Here is an 18,003-nt window from a genome sequence, read left to right on the forward strand (position 1 = left end):
GCTGCAGTTTAAATCAGATGGAAACAGTCCAGCACCCTGCTGCAGTTATCATCATCTAACCTGCCAACCAGGCAGGGAGGGAAAGGTTGCTTGTCCCTCCCACCCCAGCACGAAGTCAATATTTCATCAACTATTCCTACATTGTAATGGTTGGGCGTAGGCTGCAGAACTGTGACCACCATGGGAGGAAAGTAAACCTCAGAGCTTTTCTATTTCATCCCGAACATAATCAAGGGTTGCTAGAGATATGTTACATATTGGCATTGGATTAAATACAGGGCTTGGGACTGCACAGGAGAAAGCATTTTTAAAATGCGCATTAGAGAAAAAGACTAATAATTTATTACATTTTATACTTAACAAAATCTGACTGTTAAAACGTATATTTTGGAAAGAAAAGTACAAAAGTTTATCAAATCAAGTTCATTTGATGAAAATCAGTGTTTGGAAAGAATAATGTACATCTGTTAGCGTAACAGGTCACTAAGCACGTAGCACACAGAGAAAGAAATCACATGACTCTATCTGAACAGGTATCTTTAAATTACATCAACTTCATTTTGTGGGTTCTGTGCACCAATGAATGTATGCGATCCTATGGGGTTACTGGCTTTGGCAAAAAAAAAAAAAAAAAACACAAAACACTCAAGTACTCTTACTGAACATCTTACTTAATGGTTTTAGATAATTTTGGAGACTGCTAAAGGAGCTATTTTCTAATTGTGAGACAGTTTCACCACAGTGTCCTTCAAAAAGGTTTTAAGTAAAATTAATCAAAAAAAAATAAAAAATAAGACTGAGCCATAAATTATCCATTGGAACCTTTGGCAAATCTGACTGTCTGTCAGCATTCTGGTGTTAAGATTTTCTCTCATACATGTTCAACTGTTGTAGATCTTTACAGGCTGTGTATCCTCAAGGAAATCAGAAGATTAATGTTCTAAGAATGCTGGTGTTTGTGGTACAAAGTGATTTTTCTTATTCTCAAAGCGTTACATATTTGTCTTAGATAAGAAGGGAAAAAAAAAAAAAAAATAGAAACCTCACTTGCCAGAAAGAATAATAGATATAAGACATTGCTAGCAGTTGAAATACTGTCCTTTGGAAAACAATGGGCAAACAGAACTGCCATTTGGATGCTGTTGAAGCACAATAGCTTGGTGCTCTCCTTTTGTACCATTATAATCATTTTATGACAGGTAAAGCATCAGTGCCTGAGAGGTGCAGTGCAAAACAGAGCCTGTCCTTCCTGCTGTGAGGACTGACAACTAGCACATCTTCAGCCCAGATGCTCACCTTGAGTTGAGGTAGTAGCACAGCTTTCAATGACGTAAGTCAGGCGCAGTTCACACCTGTTTGTCATGTACTGGTTCACTGTCAGTAGACCTTTGAGATGTAATTTAATTTTTCTTCACTCAGTCTCATCAAGACCTGTATTTCTATAACTGGAATTTATTTAAATATTCATTTACATTATTTTATACGGAATGCAAATGTTCTTAAAGCACAATCAGAAATTAAAGTTCTAAGCGTTATTTTTAATCACTATGGATTGAACTCATTTAGGGTATCCTATTGTTAAGAATTAAAAATTTACAGTATTTCTGTATTACCCAGAAAGGGACAAAATGTTAAACCTTTTATAAATGGTGAACTACCGATATGAAGGAGGCAAACAGTGCAGCCTACCCTTGACATGGCAAGTCTGCAGGGCTGCCCTTATTTTCGTTGCAGCCCTCCCATTGTCTCCTCGCACTTCCACAAATGACCCACTGCTGCAAGAAAACAGTATTAGAGGAAGAAGTGTGCAAGGGAGCTGTATTTAACAACTTTTACTGCTGTAACACTTACTGTTTTGTTTTCTTTTGAATACTCTGCTGCAGCTGTCTTCCCCACCACAAAGTATTTTTAAATCCAAGTTGTTACAAGAGTTACTTCCTGTTGCAGTTACAAGGTTAGTAAAACAGGAACAGCAATGCAATCATGCTTCATTTTAATGACAACTTTTCTTCGTAAAAGCCAGATCACCTCCTAGTATATAATATCATTTAATATCCATTATGAAATTACAGAAAAGAAAGGTAGACCAAATCATTATGGTATCTCCTTCCTGCTTCACCAAAATATTAGGACAATAATAACAGGTTGTGCATGGGCAAGACACCAGAGATGAAAAGTCCAGTACTTAAGAGACAGAGACTCATCTCTTACAAGGTAAAAAAAGATCAGAAAAAGCCTAGGAAATAAGAAAATAGGAGCAACTCCTGATTTGGAAATCTTGTGGGGCAGTTACTGCTTCAGCTCTTGCAGCAGCTTCTCAATCATTAGCGAGTGGGTGTCATAGAAGGGCAGCCCGTCCACTTCCATTTCTAGACTGGCAGTTTTTCCACTGCGGACCCTGTGCTGCACAAGTGCTTTCAGAAGCTTTTCTTCCTTAAAAGATAAAGGAATATGACATAATTAATATCCCAAATCAGAAAGAAACATTCATCAAGATCTTTGTTTTAAACCTAGGGAGACTCTGACCTCACCCTCCGTATTTATTTTGGATAGCAGTTCGTGAACACCATTTTTCTTCTCTACACTCCCTCAAACAGCACGTTGGTGTCTGCCTGATTTCAAGTCCCTCGATGCTGAGTGCCTGATTTCAAGTTCCTGTATTGCACAGATGCGAATCAGAGGAACCTCCACCTGAAGTACCTCAGAAAACTACCTGTTGTTTCCCTAGCAGAGCAACAAGCTGCAGATGCATTTTTAAAGAAAAAGTACAGAGGAGGAAAAGGGTATGTCAGGGAAGAAGGCTAACAAGAGAACCTCACTGGGCTGCACAATCACTTTCTTCCCTGAGTATTCTGCGATGACTACATGCCTTTTGCTCTCTATCCTCTTTTTCTATTGATTTTATGTGAATTCTGGTCCCTTAAGAAAGGAATCGGGGGGGGGGGGGGGAATACAAACCTGAAGTTGCTCTTTCCTGGAATTCTTTGAAGTAATGTCTAATTTCCTTTGTTTTGAACTGCAAACTCAATTTTGTGTTTATAACTGTTATTTTCTTGCTAAACAGTGGTATAAGCAGATATAAAGCATGTTCCAGATTGAACTGTTGAAGTACACAGAGGGATCAAAATCCTCGATTGTGACCTATGGGCCAGTTAGCATTGTGAGAAGAAAAGATGGGATAAAATCAGCTCTGAAAAAACACTACTTATGTCAACAGTGAAATTGGAACAGCCTGGTTTCTAACGGACATATGTGTAGCTGTTTTGTCCCTTCCCAAAAGGTTTTTTCTGAAAAGCCACAGCCTCAGTAGCAGCATTAAAGAAGAGACCCCTCTCTCTTCTCCCCAGTAATCAGTTTTGTGAAATTTCCCAGAATCTCAGAACTTAGAAACCTCTTCCTTTTGTGAAATTTTTAACCTCCTGTTGAATTTCAATGAAGCTTACACATTCCATTTACCGTGGTGGTTATAATAAAGAGTCCTTCAAGGCAGCAGTGCATAAATTGTCTGTTCGTTCAGTAATCTTTGAGAATTCTGGAGGTATTCAAAATGCCATTATTCTAGATACTCTTCTCTTCATTTGACATGAAATACACGTATTAAAACTCTTTACAGAAAATGCTAAGACCTTATATGAAGATAATTTGAACCTCAAATTTTGTTAATAAAAATCTAAGAAGAATAAAAAGCCTACTCACATCTTTGCTTCCCTCCACCCCTCCTCTCACGTAACTTACATAATACCTTGATGTAATCATATACATATATTTTTTTCTTCCTTCCTCAAGAGTAACTTTTCTTTCTATGAATGCCTTCTTTCTAAGAATGCCTCTTCTGGTCTTTGGTCTGTTTTACTTCCAGTTATGTGAGACCCTGCTTTGATGGAAATCGCTACTACCATATGAAGCTCTACCAGTGTCCTTGACAGACAGCTCTATAAGTTCAAATACTTTTTTGTTTGATATTCCCTACAAAAGCATTAACAAAGTCCTTTATATCCTGGACACAGATGAATGACCAAAACATTGCAATGTCAAAATGTCTAATGTTTTATATATTTGTTTTCTAATGTCTATGTTATCTATATAACAGAAAATATGTTGTTTTGCTTTATTTTTTTTATTTCATTTCTAGGAAGACTTCTAAACCATATAGAATATAGTAGCTTTAGATCTGAATTTATACGTAATATGGTTGTATTTTACATACAATTGTATATGGCCAAAATATTAACATTTCTGACAGAATCAAAACATACCTTACATGGTTGTTTAGCAGAGAATTCAGTATAACTTGGAAACCTGCTTTTTGAATGCACTCCATATAAACATTTTATATTTCCTGGTAATGCATCCTAGATCTTAGCTGTAACAAAGTGAAATGAGCCACTCTTTTTCTATTAAAGAAAAAATAGCTATAGTTACATGGTGTCAGTCTTGACATCGTGTAACAATACAGCAATGATACAGCTATTTAAGGAAATTACCTGAAGACACTCTTAGCATAAAAAGCACTACATTGTCATTTATCAGCACCTTATATCATGCATGATGATACATATGAATATATGAATGCAAATAGAAGCATCTGATCTTTCTGCAAAGAGAGATTTTGTCTTGGCACTGAGTATCTATATGCAAAGTGGCAAATTATATCTCCCATGTCACAAAAGAGACACACGAATTGGATAAGCAAAATTTCATTTCTTATTTTGAATTGTTTTTCCTATATATTTACAGGCTAGAGCTCTTTGGTCTGCTTACATAGGGAAAACAGGCTTAATATTAAATAACTATGCCTGTATTCTCTCATCAAACATTACTGGTTGCACTTGTGAAACATACACAATTTACACTATGTTCAAAATCAAACCAGCATCGGATTAACTGACACAATCTTGATTCAACTCCACACCTGAAAGGTAGGTAAAGACGATTTAGATCAATTATTTCTTACTGATCAAGGTGTCAGCAATGACCAAATGCTTCTCAGTATCTCTTATTAAAATATATGTAAAGAATAAGTCATGCATTGAGAAAAATCTTAGTATTTTGTTGAGCAGAAATGGAGAATGTAACAAAACCCAGAACTGTGGCATTGCAACCCTGATACTGCTTTAATGTGAGGCTGGAGAAAACCTTTATACTTCAGGGGAAGTCTTCTTAATTTAGTAATTATGATCTATGGGTTTCATGGAAAGAATGCCATTTCTGGAAGAAAAATAAAATGTGATAAGAAAGCTGTTTGGTACTTAGGCACTTACTCAAATGTCTTCTTTCCAATTACAACCACACAAATATTAACACTGAGGTGGGTATGGTGGCGCTTTTTATCTTACTAGGGTAATTATTACAGCATTAAAAGAAGCTGTACTGGGCAGAAAGTAGCCATGTAAACCATAAATGGTCTGATGTTTTATTTTATTCTAATGGAGTATGTGAACACTAATGTATTCAAGCTCAGGAAATCTTCTGCGCTGTTTACTGTTCTATGATTTATAATTAAAGATATAATCTCCTCTTGTCAGAAGATTTGTCATTTTCTTTCTTCCCACAAAACTGTTGCCATTAATTTTATCTCAATAGATTTTAGTGTTGAACTTTCAGCAGCTCATTATTGGATCATTATCAATATCGCCAGCTGTATAACTTAGTAAAATAAAAGCAAGGATTTCCTGTATACAGTATCACATTTAATTGCTGTATCTTGTTACCAGGAATTTTGATCATAGTTTTTTGGATATGTAAATTCAAAGGGAAAACAAGTAGATGTGAGTCAAAAAAATCAAAAGGGAAAAATTAATTAATGTTGGAGCTGTCTTACATGTCACACAGAAGTCAAAGGGTAAGTATATATGGCTAAGCTAACGGCTGGGATCAGTTTCAGTTTTATGTTCTTTATATGAAAAATCAAACCAGCAACAACTACAAAGTATGACCTACTCTACACTACTGTGTTGGAATTTCAGGCCAAACACACTGTCATCTCAGTAGAAATATTTCAGTGTTGCAGACAGTATCTATGCTGGATGGATTACACTTTGCTTAGCATTCCTGGAGGTCACAAACAATACTGTGTTTTTTCCAAGTCTCTATAGAAGTACTCTGCCAATAAAACTGATTTGAATTTCCTCAGTTATTATAAATATGGTGGAACAATCCTTACTTGATCACTGCATATATTTTTTAACACAGCCAAGTTAAAAATAGAGCCATGTGATTAGCAGGATGCTCACATATCAGTTCTCATCCCTCTTAGTTATTTTACTTTTTCTCAGTGTGGAACCTGTGCATTCCCAGCATATCACAGTGTTCAGAGTTCCATTAGTCAAAATGCATTTAAAAATATTCCTCTGCAAGTCTTTCTCCATCTTTAGTTCAGAAATATTCAAACTTAATTATAGAAAGGTTCTAACATAACTAAGAAATGTAGAACGATCAGAAATATGGAGTGGCTTCAGTAATTAGGATTGTGACTTTTAGTTTTGGAAGAAAGATTTCTAAAGAATACAACAGAGATTTGTAAGAATCATGAGTGCTGCTAAGGAAATGAACAAGGAATTTTAATCACTCTGCCTCACAGTACAAGGTAATAGAACGGGTTTAAAGCAAGAGCACTTCCTTCAAAATCTCAAAGACAAAACGGAGGCCAAGTTATCAAATGTGTCACAAACAATTGAGACTACCATCAGGATTTAATCTTTTACTGGATGTTAATCGGAGTGGTCTGCTACAAGCCTCTAACTTGTAACTCCCTGGTGCTGGGAATTGTAAGTCCATAACGATCTGATTCTACACTCCATCCTAAGCATCTGCTACTGCCCCCTGCCAAAGACAGGAGACTGAGCCAAATGGACCTCTGGGCTCAACTACTACAGAAGCTTTTAGACCTTTACATAAAACAAACAAACAAACAAAAAACTGGTGAAACTCTAACAAGGTTTAAGGACAAAAAATAGTTTTTTTAATATATAAAAATTTTGTAGTAATTTTAATGCAAAATTTTTGCAGATCTCCAAATTTAACTTCATTATCAAACATCACAATGAAAACCTCTATTTTTAGTAGCATACTCATATTTAGGAGGGAGCTAAGATTGTATTTCAAGATAGACCACAGTGGCAGTGCATTTTGGAAGGAGTTAGTAGTAGAACGTAAGATTTTTTTCTACTGAAGCCTCTAGTTATACAAACTGATTTTGTCCCAAGCATTCACAGATCTCAAACAGCTGGTGACTGGAGAAGTAAGAGCCCCACATATTTTAAAGTAGATGTAGTGCTGGTGAAGAGAGTCTGACAGCCACTAAAACTGACCATTTTCTTATACAAAACCGGTTAATTTTAGTAAACAGGATTTCTTGCACTTCTCAGAAAATTGTAGCATGATTTTGCACTTGAAGTCACAACACAGGAAAAAATTTATCCTTGAAGCTTTTTACATTCATAATGTTCTGAACCCTTTACAGGATAGTCTAAATACAGTGTGGATGCTGGTTAACCAGGAATTCCCCAAAGTCACCAAAAGACCATGTGAAAGCAGTGACTGGGCACGATTTAGTGGCTGATTCCATCTACCCATGAGCAAGTCAAAACTCCCTGGCCCTCTGGAAATTACCTTTGTAACTGATGGGAGTGCAGATAACCAGATCTTCTTCTTCAGTAATTGTGGAAACCCCACAGCTTTCCTCAGGTAGCGATCATGTATTTCACAGGTGCTGAGAATATACAAAGCACATGCAATGGCATAGCCTCCCCAGTTAGAGACACCTGTAAAAGAAAGTCACCATGAAACCAAAGTGTTAAAAAAAATAAATGACAGTTATTGCAAACATACCTAACCTTCATAAGTCATAGGGCACTTACAGATGAGTCATGCAGTGATTCTGAAATGGAACTGTGATATGAATTAACTGTTGACATCAATTTGGAACTTTTAGAAATATGCAATTCCTTAAGATATTAAAATATTTTTATTAGTATTTCAGATTAAATTTCTGCAGGTTTCCCTTACTATGAAATCCATGAACTTTTGAAGAACTATGTAATAGCTTGGTGTCTTTTGCTGTTGATGATACAGAGGTAGGAGATTTTTGATATCCTAAACCATGTAAATTTTCACTGAAGTCAGATTTTATGGTAGAACGCTGTACCATTCTAGAGAGTCCCTTTTTGGTCACAGATGATGATGGATTAAAGGGTTCAGTTACTTTATCAGACATGAAGTTCAGGTGAAATTAATTGTGTCTCAATGATGTGTCCTTTGTTTAAGTATTGTATACAGAAAGACGTTCTAATGTAGTTAATATCCGTGAATTGTCTGCATGCTGTGACTAAATCACTCCACACACTCTTGTTTGACCACTTCTTTGTCAAGGCTATATTGGAGAATGTTAGATTTGAAACTTGCTGTGGGAAGTTATCTCTGCTGCCTGGCACCTTTACCAGAGATGTAGAACAGACAGATTTTCTAAAGTGTGGAGGTTGTTTCAGTGCATGTAATTTTCCACACAAACGTCTAAATATTCCCCTCACTTGCCTGTGCAGGGTCTGGGCATGACAGTTGCTTTCAAGGTAAAAATCACCAGAATTTCCAAAACAGTGACTGTAAGCAACATGTAGATTAAGTCATAAGAATTAGATATAATTATCACCACAATCCCATCTCTCCCCTCAAAATTGCTGTTCTAGTATCAGCAGTGTTAGAAACACAGGTGCTCTAACTTAGGTTAGAAACTTGAGCTCGAGTACAATATGGCCCATTCACTTCATAAATTCGTCCTTGCTGAGCTAATCTTGCAATAAATTATATTTAATGCTTGTTAAGATGTTACAGCAGAAGAGAATTTTGAGCTATAACATCCAACTTATGTTGTATATTAAGAATGTACTTATGTCTTGGAGTGGCTGCTGAAAGAATTTATCATCTCATGTAAGTGCAATATGGCTGATTTAGGCCTGACAGGGTCACACCCACAGAATTTTATCAGTTATACTGAAAATTCATATGTGCATAGACTATTAAAAAAAATCCCAGATAGATCACTTCTGCAGTCTTCCCTGTTTTATTTACTATGTGATTTTTTCAAGATTATTCAGGATTTGCCCAACTGTTTCCGATGAAATGCTCTTTCTTGACTGAGCATCCTCAACTTTCAGTCATTCCTGCTAGAACAGTAGAATCTTAATTATTCAAGTAATGGACAAAATACAGAGACAGGTTTGTTTGTTAGTGATGACTTGATCATACAATGAAAGGGCCAATATAAATTAGTTGGAAAGTCAGGTGTTTCCTTTTCAGTTCTCTTTGCAACATCAACTTTCCCACACCCCAATATTCCCTTACCAGCTACAACGGTAAAATCAGCTTCAACATCACAGGCTATAGTATTTCCATTTTTTATGTGCTTCTTTACAGCTTCTTTTACTTTGCCCATTCCTAATTCATTTCCTCCATCTCCAACACCTTTATTAAAAAAGAGATCAAATGAGTATGAAGCCAGCATATAGCTAACAATCCATTTATAAAGCAGCCAGTGTCTTTCCCAAGTCTCTGTGACAGTTCATAGCTCCATATGAGATGATTTGTATTTTCATCAGAAGTATCTATAAACATAAGATCATGAAACAAATGCTGAAAGCATCACATTACCGCATGCTAACCTGTTAGTGTATATACAGTGCATGCTGTACTCGTGCAGGTAAAAGAAAACAAAATTATCAAGCATTCAGGAACTGCAGACAGAACTAAAGACAGTAAACTTAAACAAGTGTTCTACATAATGCATTATCACAAGTAAATTAGTACAGATAAAGAAAGAAGATAGAAAATAAATACAAAATAAACTTGAAAAAATAGCCTACAATTCTACAGCAAATCAAACAGAGAAAAGTTAGTCTTGCTCTGAAATTTAAGAGAAAAAAAAAAGAGAGATGAAAAGTAGTAACTATTGCAGAAAGATATGCAAGAAAATATATAGTTATTTTCAAAAAGAACAACTTACTGCACTGGCAATGTATACAAAGAGCTCAATGCTGTGTAACATTACCTTTTTTAAAAAAAATATATGAAAAAATAGCATTTTTTTTTAAAGTGTTTGTATATTCAGAGGGTGAAATCTCGATTTTTGTTGGTCAAGTAGAAATGCTGTATATTTGTCTTCCAGAAATCAAGAACATCACTGATTTCAGTAAAATCAATGGGACCTATGTTATTTCAGAAACATTCTGGGCAACATTATATTTGGAACATTAGATTGTAAGGTGTCACTCAGAAACCTGGAGATCAGGATAACACAAACTATCAACTTAAGAACTTCCTTTAGTCTCTTACCAGTATATTAAAAAAAAAAGGCAAAAAAAATCCAATTATTTAAATGGAAATTTAAATTCTCTTTTACCTGTTAGTTTAAATTGCTTCTTCTCAAGTTTATCCTAGTTAATGTTTGTGAAAAAGAACATCAATTTCTAGCACAGTGAAGAGCTCCAAATCCTTACTGTAATGTATGGCATTTGAATTTGAAATAAGGCTGTTCTGCATAGTATGTGTTACAAAAATTACAGAGAGAAATTACAGTATTTATAATTTACACTTTAAGTGATGAAAATTGATAAATTTAACATGTTTACTAACTGCATAAATGTCTCACATAACTCTATAATAAACTTCTTATGTAAGTGAAATTCAAAGTTATTTCTCAGTAGCAGTTTCGTATTTAGATCCCAAAGTCTGTAGAGTCAAGGTGAGCGTAACAGAGTGACACACAACCAAATGACTGTAAAGGATTTTCATGGCTAAACCTAAAGCAACTTTTTTTTTTTTTTTTTTTTTTTTTTAATTTATTTTACAAAACAGGCATAATCTGTTGGCGAACATGTAAAGCTTGACACATATTTTTCATGAGTGCTTATTGTTTTGCCATGAAACAGGTAACCTTTCTTTTTGCTTAGAATTGTCTGCTTTAATAAACTGCTCGTGTTTATTTCAGTGTTGGGATTTAATGGTGCCTTCTAAAATCTGTTTGGTTGATAGTAAGTTTCATGTAGCAAATGACATAATCATGGTGCACCATTCATCATATATAAATAGGGCAGTTATTACTGTTTTGTAAGAATCCATGTTTTGATATTTTGGTATATTCAAAATTCTGCTCTTGATCTTTAAAGGGGTTAAAACGAACTCTGTCTTTAAGGACAATCAACAGTTTCTTTAGCAGTGAAAGATAACATTGGTTAACAGTTGGTAGATCTACTGCTTTGGATGGAACCCATTTGCATTTCACTGGGAAGAAAACATCACATCTTTCCACATCGAACAATTTCATGCACCATCTGTTTTCTTCTTCCTCTTTTACAGAGGACAACACTTTCTTATAGGTTTTCCAGACTGAGATTCACCTGACAAAACAGTTGTGTACATATGAGCTAGTCAGTTAGACTTCTTTGAAAGTCAGCAGAGAGACACGGACCCTTCAAACATTCAGTTCATCTCATCCCACTGCAGAAATCTCAAATGCATATCTGAAAATAGAAAAGGAGAAATTTCTTCTCCTAAAGGCCTGAGTGCTTTACAGGCAGAGGAAATACAGTTTTGTCATATCTTCTGCATAAGCTTTTGCTGACTACATTAGTTTCTGAAACTGAATTCCTGAAAAATGCAGAAAATGCCAGTCTTCTGTACTAAAAATCATTTGTGTGAAAGGGAAATTGAATGTGATTTTTTTTTTTTTTAATGCAGGTCTTCAAAAAGCATATATAATTATGTCAATTGTATGACAGCTGAGAAAATTATCATGTGGTTTTGGTAACATCTCAATCTTTTATTTCAACTTTTCATGGAAATGACTCCTTCCACCTTCACTGTTTCATGTCTTCTTATTTTGTATATTCCTGAAAGTCTCTGCTTTGTATATTCCTGAAGGTTGCACTTAAAATCACATTTTTTATGATATTACTCCATGAAATTGTAGGCATTGTTCATGATTTGTCTGTGGTCAGACTCCTACATCAGATTTTTTTAAACTTCTACTTTTCAATGAAAAATCTGACAATTAATCAACATGTAACATACGTTCTACTCTTTCCCTTCTCTACCTACTGACACAGTGCAAAGACTTCTGCAATACCGAAAACTCTATCTTTTTAGTATCCATTTCTAGTATACAAAGTTATCCAAGTTAACTTAAAATCAGGGATAAGGTAATTGAAATTAACTGCAGCAGATAAAGTTCTCAGGCATTTTGCTCAACATCTTTATGAAAGACATTATTCTATCCTTACTCAGTCAAATCTTCAGCTTCTCTGCTGATTGCCAACAGAGTGCCATCTAGAGTGCTTCTTTTTGAACGTTGAATGTTACTCCTTAGGAACAGGGCAAATATTTTCATTAAATCTGAATAAAATGTATTGCAAATTTTAAGATGGTACAAAAAATACCTGTGAACTCTACTGCTACACAGCTTTTAAATAAGATTCCAATACACTGCGACCAGACTATGCATTATCTCTGCAGGAGTGCTCTACACTCTCTGGAAACATATGAAAGACATAATTGTTAAGAAGTCAGAGTTTCAGTGCCTTTGGTGATACTTAGGAGTGAGTCCACAGCACAGCAAAAAGAAAAAAGGCCAGACCAGCAACCATGTTCTAATGCGACTGAAATCAGCCTTGCATGGACACTTTATGTCTAATTTTGTTTCAAATGTTTATATAGATCACGTATCTCCTAACTCCATTTTGGGCCACACAATGCAGCAGGAAGCATTTGTTTATACAAGAACTTTATACAACACTTCATATATATACACCCAGGAATCCTTGATCTTTGGCATATTCTTACAAAGCCAGATACAACTAGGGTTTTTGGAAGAAAAAAAAAAAAAAAAAAAAAGAGGACTATTGACAAAAGAGAGGAGCACTGTATTGACAAAAGATCTTTAGATTTATTAGTTGATGCTAATGTAGTTTTGGTAGGAAGGACAATGTACTCCTTTAAAGATCATTATTTTATGCTCACATTTTCTTAGAGAAGGGCCTATTATACTAGATGCAGCTATGATATCCCTGGTCAAGAGAATCCATCATCAATTGCAACATAAGTGAATGTTCTGTCCAGACTGCTCTTTTAATGCAGGTATAACAACCATAAAAATGACTGCAGTATTTCTATGCTGCCTTTCACATGCAAAATACAGAATGTACAGATGTCACTGTCAAAACCTACATTTAGGGGAGCATATGTATGCACACTCACATATAGATAATATACACATCAAAGCTTAAGTATTTGTCTTTAAATAACTTCGAATTCAACTCCTCCATAATTTTTTTTGGATGTGAGCACCCTTTCATAAAAATCTGTAATTTTTCTCTAGCGACCCTCCCTTTAAATTCAACCAAGAGAAACAGCTGTAGTCCTCAAGCAATTACTCAGCACCTGCCTCCTGATCTGCAGCACTTCCAGTAAGTAGGAGTTCCTGTTTTGTGCTTTTCTTGCTTCTGAGACCATAATGCAGTCATACCTGTTGTTGTGACTCCTGGAATGGTTTGTGCAGCTAAAAATAGGTCATCTATGGGATCCACTAGATGTTTAATATTAACTTTCCTGGCATTGTAGTAATTGCCATCAGCAGCCATTCCAGCACGCTCTATTGCTATCAGGTGATCAAATCTGGTTAGAGACAGAGTAAAAGAACAGAAGAATGGAGTCAAATCTTTGATTCTCACCTATAATAGTCTTGTGTTGGGTACTTCTCCTGTTGTACTTGGTTCTACTCTTTGAGTATTTGTGATGTAAGGTAAAACTTGGATACTGAATTGCTGTTTCTACTTGCAGTTCTCCATAGTTCTTTTTCAAAGGTTAGTCTAGTTTCTTTATAGCTTTAGTGTAACTTCATCAAACCACGTTTGCCACCAACAAATAGGGAAGTTCCTGATATCTTCCTAAGCAGTAATCCTTTGGATCAGCCATCTGGGCTTGCTCTTTTTCGTGTTAAACTATATAATATCTCACAGTATAAAACTTGTGTTTTCAAGTAGAACAAAAAAGTGTCTACTTATTGATGATGTAAGTCCTTGTTGGTGTAAATGTAGTCTCTGCTTAAATAATATTGTTTGGAAAATGTTCACTTGCATCTAGTTAGGGAGTTTTTTGGTTTGGATCTTCAGATCTTGGGGCTGTGGATTTGAGAGATTTTTTTTTATTTTTAAAGTCCATGCTTGTTTTGCTAGCTACAAAAGTACACAGATGTACTGCAGATGTCCAATGCTTTAAGCAGAATTTTAGTACTCAGCTCTGCCACTGTATGTTAGAATTAAGTCATTTTTCTTTCATTTCTCCAATTCTGCTGTCAAGAGGTTACTAATTCTTTTGAATTACTTCATGTTTTTGTGTGTGGGTATCTACAGTGACTCAGGAGACCTCAAACAGTGTAGTTGTCTACTTTAAAGAAACACTTACTTTAGCTTATTGGAATTGTGGGATCAATTGAAATAGAAACTGGCTGTAATTGAATGATGCATAGCTATAAAAAATGCTTTTAAAACATTACATAAAAACTCAAGACGGTATCATGCTGAACTTAGAGCATATGCCAACCAATACATTGGTGAAGCAAATACCAGAGTGAAAGATCTTTTTATTAAGAAGAACAAATGGAAGGCAACAGCATTGAAATGCTGTACAGGGAAAGATCAATAAAAATGAACAATATATGCCTATTTAAAGGAAACATAAGTTGCTTACTAAGTAATGAAATGTATTTTTCAGTGCTTTAACCTTAATCATGCACTTGTACAAATCTGAATTTCTGCACAACATTTTACACTGGACACCACGTATGCAAACTGTTTAACTCAATATTCAGAAGTGCATGCATACTTCTATAACTTTGGTTTTGTCTGCCTAAAGACAATAGGACAATCACTTTTGCAGTATTAGTAAATCTCAACTGTTTTTAAGTCAGATCCAATTTCCCAGTTGTCAAACATGAGCCAAAGCTGTAGAAACCAAACAAATTCTTTTCCCAGCTCCTTAACTGACTCTACCTCTCTGCATCCTAATTTTTATGCTGATTTAAAAACTGGGAAAAAACATATGTATTATGCAACGTATATGCATATTGCTATGGAATAACAGCTGAAAAGCTTTTAGATTTTTTTTGAAGAAAAAGCTATTGATATGTGAAGTATCAATTCTTTTTGTACCCCAGAAATGCATACTCTCAGAATAACATGGAATTCTGTATGTGTGCTATAATACCAATATTCTGCTTCAAAGTTTGTTCCGTTAATTCCAGTTCTAAAGGATTTACTTGCAAGCGTTACACCTTCTTAAGTCACGATTATTTATAACACTATGCAGTAGAAATGTGACCCATTCTCAAAAATTGAATAAATGTACCTAGGTCTTCTGGGATTCCCATTCTCGCACAAAAACCTCAAAGCTGAATCAGCATTTTCCCTTCGATAACTCAGTAGAGGGACAGGTCTCTTCAGGATTCCTAGAGGAAAATAAAATACAATTCAGATACTATGTACCATTTTTTTTTGGTGTGTGTTTCAGTGATTATTTTTTTTCCTAGGTAGAATAGTTAGAATATTCAGGCCTCAGTGGGTTTACACAGTTCCTGATAAGCTCCCTGCATCCTTGCTTTTAATGAAATTCATTTAGTTGTTAGTACTGATAAAGGGGACCTTGGGATAGAAAACAGGTCTACTAGAATAAGAACAGACATCCAGAATTCATCACGAACGGCTAACCGTAACAGATGCACAAACATTAACTTGGTGCCAGCTTCATTTAACAAAACATAACAATGCTAATCAGAGGTTCAGGATGAATGGCGTGTTCATTCTCTGAAAGAAAAAAAAAATCTGTAGTAAGTTACAATGAGAATACCTGAAGCGAACCTTGGCTCAAATTAGGAAGACAAAACTGGAAAAATGTATGTCTTACCTAGTTGAACAGCATCGTCAATAATCTTTTTATTCAGATCCATGGCTCTCTGATCTGTTACTATAGCAACATCTTTCTCCAAGGCCTGCAGCATGGCTGCGATGGCGAGGGCTCCAGGGGGCCCATCATTTTCTTCTGGTGGATCATAAGAGAAGTGGGTAGGAAATCCAGTTGTTATCAACACTGACCGAGCATGGGAGATGGCCAGGCAAGCCTTCAGCAGCTCATCCGGGCGGTGTAAATGAATTATACCCCGATCTCCTACAAAAGTATTTTTAAAGATATATATTTTTAAGAGAACAGTACACTTCAGTACGTTGTTCTCCTTTTGAAGTTTCTGTTTGGGTGAATCTGCGTACTTTAATGACATAATACGGGTAAAAATAATACAATAAAAAGAAAAACCTCTGGTCAAGACAGGAACTGGGCTAATTTCCTCAGGAAACCTAGGAAGGTATAGGATATGAGTAATGAAAATAACGAGCTGTGTTTCCAGGTTAAGAATTCTGGTTAACTGGGTTTTGAAAATTACTATGCTAGCGTTTCTAGGTATTGGTGCAAGTTGCATGTTTTTTTCTTTCTTCCTAAGAACTCATTGAATATCGTCTCCCTTCCTTCTACTGTCTGCTTTCCTCTGATCTGTGGTTACAGTTGTGCCAGACCATGTCTAACTACTAAACTATTTGCTTTACTACTAAATCTAGCTTGCTACTCAAGCTTCCCCCATTTTATGGAAGATTCAATGCAGACCTCAGTTGAGTAAGCTGGTCCTTTGACTCTGCTTAACACTGTCCCTTTAGGAAAGAGCTAATTTCCAAATAAATTCAACTTACTTCTGTGGTTAATAATTTTATTGAGGGCTCAGATACACTGTGAATTATGGGGGACTTGATAAACTCAACTACTACATTGGTATCTAGGCAATTACTAAAAGATCTTCCTGTTACATGTTATTTCTCCTCGAGAAAGAGGAGAATATTAGTAGATCTCTTGGGTCAGTCCCTAAAGAGGCAACTCTGCCTATCTGTTTAAGTCTTTTATTATTGCAATATTTCCTATTCTCTCTCCTTTTCCTGACACTCAGAAACACAAGTGTGCAATGCAGTCCTTTAGATTTGCTCGCATTCCTGAAAACCATGGATACCAGCATGATGTGCTGATAATCATGGGCTGAAAGTGAGAGGCAAGTCCTCACTATTGTTTTCTATTCTCCTCATATCTTAATCTTTCTCACCTTTTTTCCCTCCTTTCCTGTTGGTGAACCAAGTTTCCTCTTTGTCTTTTTCTCACCATTCCTCCTACACAACATACAGGCAATATATAATTTATAGATAGTGGACAAAGAAAAAAAGTTCTCAACAAAACTCAAGTAACAGAAACAGGGTATATTAGTCTTTGAAAAGTGGAGCATATCAACTGAGTTGAAGTACTACAGTAATGCAGCTACTCTCTTTTAGCAATAAAATGAGCTAACTCTGAAGTTAGGTCCGGTATTTCTGCAGAGCATGGCATTGTGCCATGCTGAACTCCAGAGAGCGGATAAAAGGAAAGGCCTTGTAAGTAAAAATAAACAGACCCAAATATATGCACACAGCCCAAACCCTGAGCTTGGAAGAGCTGAGCATTAGCTGTTTTCCACTACTGCCTGTAAAAGATTTCAAAAAATTTACAGGAAAGTGAGATCAAAATTTACAGGAGACAGAGGGGACTAACTCAATGTGCACTTTGGAAATAGTTGTGTTATTCTGTCTTTTGCTCCTGTATCCTCTTATTTCCATCTCTTCTCTCTTGTGCACGTACACAACCATACCTCTCAACCTTCTGTTGTGATCAGGTCACTTTGGTCCATCACACAACACCTCAGCAACAAGTATGTCAGCAGAGTTTGATGTAGTTCCACCCATCAGAGAGGGACGTTTGAAAAACACATGCAACTACTAGAATATCCCAGTAAGAAAACAGCAGTCACGAATGTATGTAAAGAAATGTACTATTTACTCAACAGTGAACACTTACATAGCTCTTACCGCATGCTGAGGTGCCCTGCACTTATCA

General features: G+C 35.8%; 1 protein-coding gene across 3 annotated transcripts in view; it reads right to left on the reverse strand.

Moving 5' to 3' along the window:
- Positions 1 to 319: 319 nt before the first annotated feature.
- DGLUCY (D-glutamate cyclase) overlaps positions 320 to 18,003 on the reverse strand; it is a 42,224-nt gene continuing 24,540 nt past the window's right edge. For all 3 annotated transcript variants that reach the window (XM_082762666.1, XM_082762667.1, XM_082762665.1), the window contains 6 exons: positions 15,949 to 16,209; positions 15,394 to 15,493; positions 13,514 to 13,662; positions 9,340 to 9,459; positions 7,612 to 7,763; positions 320 to 2,433 (listed from right to left, as the gene is read on the reverse strand). In XM_082762666.1, the coding sequence (XP_082618792.1) occupies positions 2,290 to 2,433; positions 7,612 to 7,763; positions 9,340 to 9,459; positions 13,514 to 13,662; positions 15,394 to 15,493; positions 15,949 to 16,209 (926 nt within the window). In that variant the 3' untranslated portion in view covers positions 320 to 2,289. The remainder of the gene's footprint in view (positions 2,434 to 7,611; positions 7,764 to 9,339; positions 9,460 to 13,513; positions 13,663 to 15,393; positions 15,494 to 15,948; positions 16,210 to 18,003) is intronic.

This window comes from Aythya marila (assembly GCF_965140915.1).
Source record: "Aythya marila genome assembly, chromosome: 5".
Taxonomy (NCBI): Eukaryota; Metazoa; Chordata; class Aves; order Anseriformes; family Anatidae; genus Aythya; species Aythya marila.